The sequence below is a fragment of the Sylvia atricapilla genome, chromosome 5, assembly GCF_009819655.1.
Source record: "Sylvia atricapilla isolate bSylAtr1 chromosome 5, bSylAtr1.pri, whole genome shotgun sequence".
In the NCBI taxonomy this organism is placed as follows: Eukaryota; Metazoa; Chordata; class Aves; order Passeriformes; family Sylviidae; genus Sylvia; species Sylvia atricapilla.
Window position 1 is genome coordinate 68,195,445 of NC_089144.1, and position 12,020 is coordinate 68,207,464.

General features: G+C 41.3%; 1 protein-coding gene across 1 annotated transcript in view; it reads right to left on the minus strand.

Moving 5' to 3' along the window:
- The window catches only part of ALDH1L2 (aldehyde dehydrogenase 1 family member L2), a 30,760-nt gene extending 23,312 nt beyond the window's left edge, over positions 1 to 7,448 (minus strand). Inside the window, exons 1-2 of the mRNA XM_066319951.1 lie at positions 7,232 to 7,448; positions 1,333 to 1,474 (exon numbers count right to left, since the gene is read on the minus strand). Coding sequence (XP_066176048.1) covers positions 1,333 to 1,474; positions 7,232 to 7,387 — 298 coding nt within the window. The 5' untranslated portion in view covers positions 7,388 to 7,448. The remainder of the gene's footprint in view (positions 1 to 1,332; positions 1,475 to 7,231) is intronic.
- Between the last annotated feature and the right edge of the window lie 4,572 nt (positions 7,449 to 12,020).

Consider the following 12,020-nt stretch of genomic DNA (forward strand, 5'->3'; position numbering starts at 1 on the left):
GTGTACAGGAATAATTTATATACTGTAAACAAGTTATGCTATATTGTATATAAATTTTTTTATAATGTAATCCAACCAGACATGGATAGTCAATTTTTTGTTTTCTAAGCTAAGAGTTGTCTTCTCTAATTCTTCCACAATGTGATTACATCTTTTAATGAGGTAGAGTTGAGAATTACATGCTAGTCTGTGAACACCACAGCACCAGTAAGCAAAATTTATGTTTGATTTTTCTCTCATGAGAGTTCTGTAAAAACATTTCAGGACCAAAAAAAAAAAAAAAAAAAAACAAAAGCAAAACCAGAAACAAACAAACAAAAAAACCCACCACCACCACCCCCCAAAAAAAAACAAAAAACAAAAACAAACAAACAAACAAACAAAAATCAAAAACCAACCAACAAACAAACAAAAACCAACAACAACAACAAAACCCAAAACAAAAAAACCAACTAATCAACAAAAACCCAAACAAACCAACACCCAACCAAAACGAAGAGAGAGTTGACACAGCTCATAGACTGTGGTTTTGATTTCAGATTATCCATAAAGGTACATTCCATAAATGGTTTCTGGTACTTTATTTGCTAATCACATTAACTCACTGTCTTTGTACACTGAACCAGAAACCAAAGAAAAGTGACAATTCAGATGGTTCCAAATTAGCTTCTTCACCATGATGAGTTCTGAGTACAATGAGTAAAATCCTGAATAAATGAAACTTCTCTCTTTGGTAAGCCTCAAAAATCCTTATGCACCTCGACAATGGAAAAAGGGAGCACAAAGCCTCCTCCAACCTTTGGAAAGTGTTTTCCATAGTCCAGGTGGAGAGAAATAGGCTCTGCAGGTACATTGCCACATACAAGCTTGTCCAAAAGAGCACAAAGCTGGGGATAAACAATCTTGGCTCCACGCCTTGAGTGTCCCAGCCAGCTCAGTGAGGCAGGTGACAGACATCTGCACTCAAATACTGACTCAGCAGCTATTTGCTGTAAGATACAGATCTAGTTCAGAATGATTGCCTCTAGGGTGCACATTCAAATAAGATAGCCAGATTAATTTTGTTTTTCCAATATCTTAATGCACAGCCCTGCATGTTTAGAAACTACTTTAAAAGTAATTTTGTTTTTTGTGTTTTTTTTCAAAGTACTAACAAATTGACGAGGTTTAACCGGTTCTGGGACTGGTGTTTCTTAAGGCATAGCTCTTGTACTGGATTTAGTGGAACAAAGGCTAAATATGCAGTCATTCCCATATAGATATAACCTCATGAAAAGGCAAATTTGTTATGTACACCTGTCATTTTCACGTCTGGATTCAGGTTACACTTACCCAAAGGATCAGCTTGTCCATTCTTGTCAGGCACGGTGAATACGCCCACAACTTTATGTCCCTCTTTTCTTAGCTTGGTATAAACTTCTTGTCCAAAAATACTTTGACCTATAAGGGCTAGCTTTAGCTTATGTTGATAGGCCTGGTGAAAAGAATTGAAAAAAAAAATGCCCTTGGATGCAAAGAAAATACGTTGTTGCTTACATTTCTGTTTTGCTCTTTCTTTGTCAATTTTCAGTTTGATTTAAAATGGAATAGTCTTTTCTAACCTAATCGCCTTTGAAGGAATAATAATCAATTTTTTTTGAGATTAATGACAGGCAACATACAATTCAGAGAGAGTATATTTCACATGAAATTATCATTTGATGCTGTCACTGGTGTTTACAGGGCTTTTTTAGAATTTTCATTAAACAGACCCACTGCTTCTTATGAGAGGCTCCATGACCTTATCCATAGTCAGAAATGAAAACACTTTTTTTTTTTTGAAACATTCATAAAACACTTTTTCTAGGCATAATTTATGTGCCTGGAACATGCCCTCTAAATCCCTGTAATTAAACAGCGGTATATTATTTGTGCTTAACATGTTTAGGCTAAAGAAGACAACCTTGCATTGTTCCTGCCAAGTTAAAAGTGATGATCATCCATTTGATCCTCCTACAAGCAAATAAAGATGTTAAAAGGTGAGGTTCCCTTGCTGGATTCCACTGGCTGCTGCATTTGGATCCCAGTACACTAGACATGTGATTTAAGCTTCTTCAGGCTGAGCAGGTGCAAGCAACCACCCTCACATTTTTTTTAAATTTACCTTAGTTAGAATCACAACACTATGATGATATCAGAATATCAGATATTGCTATGCTTTTCAAGTGATTGTTTCCTGAGAAAACTACTTTTCCTACGGAGTCCTTTTAGGTTTATGTGACAGTTGTGCGCCTCTCCCACCCTACCTCCAGTCCCTCACCTCTACCACCTCCTTTAATCCCAGAACTGGTACTCCTGTAGCTGCAAAAACTGCATTAGGGTACTGAAGTAAGCAGGCACTGACATGAAAAAATGTGGTTTATTCTTAACTGGATTAATTCACTGGTCTAATTTACCATAAAGCCAGTGGGGGAGCAGGAATGAGCATGGAAACATGGCAGAAGGGTGGAACTCTCTGTAGGCACTGTCTTTGCATTTTTAGTCAGCTTTTGGAAAATGAAAACCGGAAACCTTTGAAAAACAAATGGGCTATCAGACCTGGTTAAAAAGGAAAGGCCTGCACAGAATAAACAGAAAACTTACTTTTCTCAAAGCTGAATCTGGCACAAGCTACTTCTAGACTCAAACCATACAGATCCCTCCTCTTAGGAGGCCTGAATGAAAAGTAGGAAATAAACCTGCACACTCCCCACCCTTGCTCTTTACTTCATTTTTCACAACAGGACTTTGACTTCCATTTTTTCCTTATGACCCATTAGAGGAATCAAAGCACTGCACAAATGTCTTTAACCACTGACTTTCGTTTTGCTTGAAAGTTGGCACTTGTATGTTCATCTCCTCTCTCCTCTTCCTTTCCTTAGGGTGCTGGGACATGAGGATACTTTGACTGAGTGGGTTATTGATTGGAAAACAAATGGTGTGCACTGCTCATCAGATCATATGACAAAGAGAAATGTCCTGAAAAACAGGTTATTCAAACCCACAACCCACTGCAATTTGCTTCACAGCTGACATATAATGGATATATTTTACTGGTTTCAGGTTACATTTTTGTTGTGCAGCTGGCTTTAGAAAATGGAGTTATGAATTGGTTCCATTACAGGAATATTGAAGCGTGTTTTATTTTTTTTTTAATGTATAACATTAGGAAATAATTATTTGTAAAGGAGACCATATTTTCCCTGAGAATGAAACTGCACAGTAAAACTGTCCTGTATTGCAGCATTACTCAGCACTAGTGCCACTGCAGTAGAAACAAGCAGGAAGACGCAAAGGTGAACATTGCAAAATCAGATTGTTGTAACTGGCTGGTAAAAAATGTCTGTGAGACTGGTGATGATAATGTTATTAATCAACACTGTACTGCTGGCAGCTATACCTCAAATAGTCTTTTTGTTTTGTTTGTTCTTAACAAAAACAAGACCATGTTCTGAATTACAACTTCTCCTTGCAATCCTTATCCAGCAAGGCCCAACAGATGCAGGCAGTGCTCTTTATGATGGATGTCTTTACCTTCACAGCAGAAATGTTGCTGTGTGACAAAAAATAATTGCTAGACTCTACCAAACATTTTAACTATAGCAGGCAAATTGGAGAAGGATTAACCAGCTGGATCACTGAACATGTTTAGCATGGTATGAAATCCTCTGATTTCTGTACTGTGCTAACTAGTGCCCAACTAGTATATTGAGTAATCGTTAAAAATATTCCAGATGAGAATCACTTATTCTACTTCTGTCGCTTCGTTAACATCTCTCAGTAAGAACACAAGACTGGAATGGATCTTCTCAGCTAATAAATCTTCTCCTCTGCCTTCATCAACTCATGTCATATGATTGCTTTTATAAACCTATTCAACCTCTCTTTCAAAGCACTTTTAAAGTATTCACTGCTGTACTCCGCTGCTTTTCTGATACTTAGACAATCTTCTTGTAATTTTAAGTCCAAGTTTATCACCAGTTAAAGAGTTACTTTCTCACAGCTCGTTCACAAAGTGTTAATAACATATGCACACTCTATTCCTAAGCTTTCTGTTCATGTTTCCCTGTGAATAATCTGATTCTCATATTACATGGAATGGCATAGCAGTTCCAGTTCCAAATCATGAGTTGCTATAAATCAACATACTTTCAGTAAAGCTGCATGTTTAATTTGTGCTAGCTGTGGAACTGAATCAACATTGCTTCTCAATGGCGAAAAGCAGAGATCACACTCCCCAAATAAATAACAAATTAAAAAAAAAAAATCCAAACTGTAAATGGCAAGACTGAGAAGACTGCAGAGTGGGAAAGTCTGTAGTGCACAAAACCATTAATCTGGCAGTAAATCAGCTTGGCTGTCTCACACTTACAGAAAGTAATTCAAATGGGGACTGGTTTCAATTGCAAGATGGGTCTGGTAACTGTGACCAGTGATTCTTGAGTTCTTTCTCCACTGAATGGTACAAAAGTATTGCATGACATCTGATTAGACTGGTCATGCATTAACATTCACTGCCATCAGTAGAAAGCAGGAGACAAACCCATAAGTGAGCCAGGCACAGGATTTCTACTGAGTAGAAAAAAAATTAAAAAGTAAAGAAATCTGTGTGGAAGGACTTGCATGCTCAGACCACAAGTTCAGCCCTTAATTTTTTGTTTTATTTGAAAAATTACAGTGGAACAACTGCATGAGATGTTACTGCCATTCATATCTTCTTTTGGAAACTCTCCTTAAGCGTTTTTTACCTAAAATGAGTCAGACCTGGGAAAGTGGGAAATTTCTGCAGAAGAATATAATGTGGACATAACACCCAATTAAAATGGAAAGTTCTATCAGGTGACACAGAGAAGAAAAAGAGTTTGGTGTTTTCTGTCTTACAGAAATGGCACATTTTGGCACAGTGTGCCATCGCTGGCATTCACCATGAAACTTCAGGATGGAATTCTGTTAAAGAACAGCAAAACAATTTTGGTTTTGAATAACATGCTAGATGGATACTCCATCATTACCACTAACATACACAGAGAATAAACTTTTTATTGGTTTTGACAGTGATGTTAAGAGATTATATTAGACCTCCTTTGCAGTTGCACAGCTGACCATGAACGTGTAGCATCCCTGAACAATGCATGGGAAGGTTAATGATCATGTAGCATCAGAGTGGATCTTTTGCTACACTTTTGTAAGATTAACCAATTCCTATTTATTGCAAACAATGCAGTTCAGGTGCCTTAGGGAGATCTGGCCTTTCTTTAACGACTAATCATAGAATAATATAATTATTATGACAGCACTGCCAAAATACAAGATGTTAGAAAATCCAGTGTAATTCTGTTGTTTTCACTGTCTGGACTTTTAATTGCTTCTTTGACCTTCTATTTTGTTTATACCATAACACAGGTTAACAGTAATTATGTTGCCTTGACTCAAGTACTCATGATTTGAATGACGAATATAAGATAAAGGTAGAAGCATAAAATCTGAAAACTGTTTGTACAAGCAATCTTATCTTGAATGCTCAACGTATCTGAAAGATCACCTTTCACCACCTCAGTACAAAAGCACATATTTAACTTCTGCATATAAAAATTCTGTCCATGTGATCTCTTGATACCATATTGGAATTTATTTTAAAGTAGCTCATTAAAACTTATACAGTATTTTAATGTTTGATTCCATTCTGGTTCTCTTTTTCCTCCAAAACCCTTCAACAGAAATAAAACTAACAAATAGAATTAAGTACTGTGCAGAGGGCACCCTGACAAATGCTGGTAACTATCCTGTCAAGTTCTAGTTCCTAAAAATGGGAGATAAGTTCAACATATTTCTTCTCTAAGAAGAGTATAATTCTCCACAGGAGAATTTTTTTTTTTAAAAAATAAATTTCTGTTACCGCCTCTTTTGTATGTGCATCTAAACTTCAATTGGTTATCAGCTTTTAATTAAACTTCCTGAAAATTAAGATCTAGTAACTGCTACTCGGGGGGGGTTACAAAATTTATTATCAAAAAGATTACAATATTTTACTTAGTTTGCATAGGAATTCCTTTAAAGCTAAAAACATTTAAATGTCATACAGTTTTTACATTATCATAGAAAGATGCCTCTTTTGAAAAGCAGTACTTCAGCTTTATTTCTATTGAGATTCCCCCTACTTGTGCAAATTCCAGTGCCTGCAAATAGAAACCCATAGTAGAACCCCGCCTCCGTCTACATACACATCCAGGGCAATGTGTTCCCACCGTTCATTCACTCTCTGTATAAATATATATAAATATATAAATATAAATATATATATATATATATATATATATATTTTTTTTTTTTGGCACTGCTAGTTGCGTTTCCAAAAGGTTTGTGTTAAATCCCCTTATTTTAACGCCTTCCTGTGCGGATACCTTCGGAGGATTAGCTGTCCTCACAGGAAACTGAACAGCCAAACGCGAAACAATGAACTGTCTCTAGGAAAGGAAAAAAATCCCCCAAGCCTCATTCAACTTGCCAGAGCTCCACAGCTGGACAACTTGGACTGGACAAGGCTTTCGGGGAGCACTTACTTGCAGGAGTTCTGCAGTCTATGTATGTAACAAGACATAAAGAAAATGGCTTGCAACAAATGATCAGAGCTGTAAAAGACTTGAGGCGTGAGTTCTAGGGGAATTCAGAGCATCAACTTAAACCCCCTGAGCAGCCCACCATCCCAGAGCTCTGAACCGGTCACAAACGAAACAGGCCGGAGATGGGGGCTTCTCCCTGGCACTGGGAAGGAGCACGGTGCCTTCTAACTGAGATGTCAGCCTTCAGCTTCTCGCAGGGCAAATCCAGCATGACGGAGGCAGAGAACGCCTGCATCACATTGTTCTTGACACACCATCACGGGGCACTATCACAGCATCACTGGTGCTGCCTGTTTCCCCGCAGCTCCCAGGCACATCCCTGCGAGATGCAGCGCCCAGATGATGGCTGCGATCCCGCTCGCCGAGCAGCCGGGCAAGATGCAGCCTCTGCGCCCGCACCGAGCCCTTTCCCGACCCTACCGTGGCCGGACGCGCTTTGCTAAACCCTCGGCAGAGACAATACTGCATCACATCCTGGAAAACACCCGCTCCCGCCATCCCTCTCCCTGCTCGGCCCCCGGTTGCCCCCCGAGCGGTTCGATCCCAGCACGGCGGGGACCCGGCTGGGCGGCCGCCCGCCCCGCGCTACTCACCGCGGCCGAGGTGCAGATGGTCCGCAGCAGCCGGGGGGATGTCCGCAGCATCTTTCCTCCGTCCGGCCGACGCCGAGCCGGCTTTAAGGCCACTCCGGAGCGCCTCGTCTGATGCAACCCGCGCCGATGCCGCTGGCGCCGGGCCAGCGCCTGCATCCGCGGCGGCGCAACCCCGCCCGGGCCCGCGGCTCACCGGGGGAGCGGGGCCGCCCGCACCTGCCGCCGCTCGGCGCCGCCCAGCGCCGGGGCCCGGCGGGGACACGGGAGGGAAGGGGAGGCCAGGCCGGCCACCGCCGCCCCCAGACCCCAGCAGCGCGGGGGACCCCCGGCCGGAGTCACGGAATCGTTCCGCTCCGCAGGGTTCCTCTTGGGGGGTCACACAGGAACGCGCTCAGGTGAATTTTGAATGAGTCTCTGGGCAGCCTGTTCCGAGCGCCGTGACACCCTCAATGTACACTTCTTCCTCACGTGGAGGTGAAACTTCTGGTGGTTTGGTTTAAGGGCGGTGCTCCTGGTGGCTGAGCACTGCTGAGGAGGCTGTCACCATACGGTAAGGACTCGTCTGGGAGGTGTTTGTAGGTGTTAATGAGACCCCCTCTGGGCCTGCTCTAGATTGAACAGACCCAGCTCCCACAGCCCCCGTAGGAGAAATGCTCCAGACCCCTCATCATCTCTGTGGCCCTCCACTGCACCCTCTGCAGTAACTCCTGGCCTTTCGTGTGGTCACGGCCACCCAGGCCACTCAGGTGGCATTTTGCTGTGTGAGATGTGTGCTGTGTCCCCAGCAGTGCTCCTGGCGTTTACAGCTTGGGGGGACAGAACAGCCTGAGGGGACAGAATCCTTCACCTTTGCCTTCCCTACCGAGGTTGTTGGCAAGACATGCCCTTGACTCTGCTGTGGCAATCAAAGATCATGTAGATTATCAGCATTAATTTTTAGTTTATTTCATGCCAGTAATTGGGTTAAAAAACACTTATGAGTTACTAGAAATCTGTATCACCACCTTTGCCAAGTATTATTAAAGCAGCCCATCCTACTTAACCATTTCTTAAAATGGTTAAGTAGAGTCTCTCATCTATCTCTTGAGTTTTATTAAAGAAGTGTTTCAATTTCAATAACATTTGGAAGCTACAACAAAATCTTCTTGTCAGAGATGTGTCAAAGGAGAAGATCTTGAAAACACAAATTCAAGGTGCTAAAAAGACCAGAAAGCAGGTGAAAATGATCCCAAAAAGGATAGGAATAGCAAAAGCAAGAGTAGGCAGCATGGCAGTAATATAAGCATCATTGCAAATTAGGTCAGGTTTCAACCCCAGCAACACAAAGAACATGGGTGTATAACAAACTGAAATACATTGTATTCTTGCCAGGAAAACAAGGAAGACAAAATTGGGGGAAATCGTCTTATAGCCAAGTTGTGAACTATGTGTCAGAGAAGTCAGAGGCAATGATTAAGCCAAAGTTACGACCTGCAATCACTTTGTTACAGTTGAAATTAAAGTAGATATGCAAATATCCGTATCTCAGTGAGGCTTTTTAATGCTTTCCTGCAGAAGTAGATGACACTGAGTGGAATTAACAGAATTAAAAAAAAAAAAAAAAAAAAAAAAAAAAAAAAAAAAAAAAAAAAAAAAAACCCCAAACCACTGCATTTCTCTTTTGTGAAGAAAGTTCCACAAAGAAAAATCGCTTGTCAGTTCCTAGAATTTCTTTCCTATGGGGTACTTGTCCGCTTCAGTGAAAATTCTTCTCGTGATGGTGCCACGTGGAGTGTGTGGTGACATCCCTGTTTGGAAGACAGTTGTGTCTGCTGTGGAAGGCAGAAGCCTCCCTGGAATGGAGAATATAAACCCTGTCCCCCGGAATTACTATAATTTTGAAATTAAGGGTGCTGTCAGGCAAAGCTATGGGGATAGGAATGACAGTTCTTTACTTGTATATATAACAAGGCAAAACAACAACTATCAAACAAACAACAAACAGAACCAGGAAACCTTGTGACAGCCTTCTCGGCTGGGATGGAGAGCCTCTCGGGAAGGGATGGAGCAGAGGCTTTGTGAAGCAAAGGGGCAGGCTGATCCCGGTGTCCCTGAGGACTCTGAGGAGGCCCGAGCTGTCAGGGCAGGGATGAGCAGCAATCCCGGGTCAGGGGGATGAGCTGGACCAGAAGCCTGCAGTGATAGCTGGAACTGCGGGATGGGATGCTGAGGATGGACCTGCTGGGATGTCCCGGCAGGGCAGGGGGAGTGCGGGGCTGCAGCGCAGCAAAAAAACCCCTCAGAGCCTAAGAAGCGGCGGCCCAGCTGCAGCAGGGCGGGGAGAGGCGAGCTCAGACCCCGGGCACACGAGCAGATGGTGATAGGTCCCTCTTTTAGTGAGGTAAACGCCAATAATGCCCCGGCTCAGTGGCTGCTCTCATGAGCAGAGGCTCACCCCACAGGAGAAGCAGGATCTCCGGGCTGGGGTATGGCGGTGGCAGCGAATCCCATTCCCCAAGCAGCAGTAGCTCTGAGCCTCGGAGAGAAACTCCCCAGAATGAGAGAGATGCAACCATTCCTTCTCCCTGAGCTTGGCCGCTTCTTTGTTTCCTTAAGGACCCATAAGTGCCCAGTAGTCAGTGTTTCTTAGCACCTTATGGGAAAAGTTCTATAGGTAAGAAGGAAAAAAAAAAGAAAATAAACCCTCCAACAGGTGATTTATTAGATTATGGAATAATCAACCAAGGGAGTTAGTGGCTTTCTTTGCTCTGAAGTATTAAAGAATTAAACAAATAAAATTAATCAAAAAGTTCTATTAACAAAGTGGGATGATATATAAGCGGTTCCTTCTCTAGTATCTATTGGGTTTAAAAAGAATGCTGTACAGTAATTCCAGATTTCATTAAGAAAGTTAAAGATTTTGCTCTGTGGCTTATTCTTAAAATATTGTCATTGGCTGCTTCCATGAGTATGCAGCCTCATATCTTCCAATCATCTCACAGAAAATCTACACAATTTAATTGCTGGATTTCTTTACAGTACTCCCTCTTTAAATTGCACAATAAAACAATTAAAACTCAGAAAATGCATCAGTTCTGTGCATGAGCTGTTGGTGTGAAGTGCCTGTTGATAATATCTTGTTTTCCTTTTTGAGTTGGCAGTTTCTTTCAGAAAGATTAACTGCCCACTTTGATAGGTCATGTTGTAGCAGCTCAGTTTGGAAACACCAAAGTTTGCAAGCAGCTGAGCAAACAGTTTGCAAGCAGCTGAGCAAACCCAAACAAGAAGTATTGTCAGTCCTCACTAAAGGAATGATAACACTACCTCTGAGTAGGAGAGATGAATGTGTGTTGTATTCCCATGACTTGACGGAAGCTGCACAAATTCCATTCAATAGGGTGCAATCAACTTCTACTATAACATCTGGCAACAAAATGGTCCTATAACGCAAGGTTTGGAAGTGGATTAAAGCATTGCTGAAGTTCGTGGAACTTCAAATCTTGGTTCATTATCCAAAATCCTCTCCAGCTAGAACACTACACTTGGCATTTAACAACTAACACACGAGCTTATGGCAAAACGCCTGATTTTCCTGGGTAAGCAATTTGTAATAACCTGTGGCTGTATTCCCTGTACACACACAACATAGGCAGTACAACAATGCAAGTGTAAATCACCAAGGTTTACTTAGTTGGCACACCTTCATCTCCAAACACAATTCCGTACCTAATGAGGCAATCACAGAACTCCACTTACTTCACAGACTACTAACATGTTAGATGACAAAAGAGAAAACTCACAAGAGGAGGTGTCTCTTGTCAGCATATAAGAAGAGTTATATAAAAGGAGCTGGGAAGGAAGACGTGGAATTTATTTTAGATTTCATAGAAATAAGAGGGGCAGGGACATGAATGACCACGAAGGTGTGCTAAAACACAGACAAGGATAGTATCTTCATACCATCAGTTTCACACTTATCATCAGAGTGGTGAATTCATACAAATGGGTTTTAACCACCACTTCACAAATTGCCTGTGTGGAATTTCAAGTGCAAATAATTACAATCAAGATTTTTGGTAATCTAATAATCTAATAATTATCCAGATAATTATTAGGCTGACCTCTTTGAGATAGGTATTGCATGACCTAGTAAACTCCAACATCAGGGTTAAATATCATAACAGTTACAGCGCATTCCTCTGGGCTTTATGTTGTTGGAAGAAGTGACACAAAGTATTACCATTATTTTTTTTTTACCCCAGTCAGAGTACCTTGCAAATTCTCAATTTCTTGTTCATTCGAAGAAAAATTTCCTAGCACTACTGCTTACTTTGGAGCACATTTTATACATTAAGCTTCCTTTTTTGATTTTTTTCCCCTTGCAGTCCTGATCATTTTTTCATAATGCCAAAGTTTAGCTTTGGGAAAAAAAATCTGCAATTATCTGTAGTAAGCTTTTCAGCATGGACATTCGGCCTTTGTGTTACCAAATTTTCAAGAGATGTATGTTATAAATGGCAAAAACCTCATAGGAGGATATGTTTACAGAAGCTATTCAGGAGTTAAACGTGCTTGTACAATAGCAAAAATGTGGAAAATGTGTTCGCATGTACAGAATAAATGAAAGACCTAATGCAGCTGAATATTTTAAATCCTTGTTGATTTCCGTGAAGGCGAAGCTACTCAGTGTCTTTGAAGATATCATCAATCCTTGGCAAGATCATTAGGAGAGACTGTTCCACACAGAGTGCACGTACTGAAATACTTGGGAAGCTGCTCGGAATCTTCCAGGATTTGCTTTCTTTTGAAA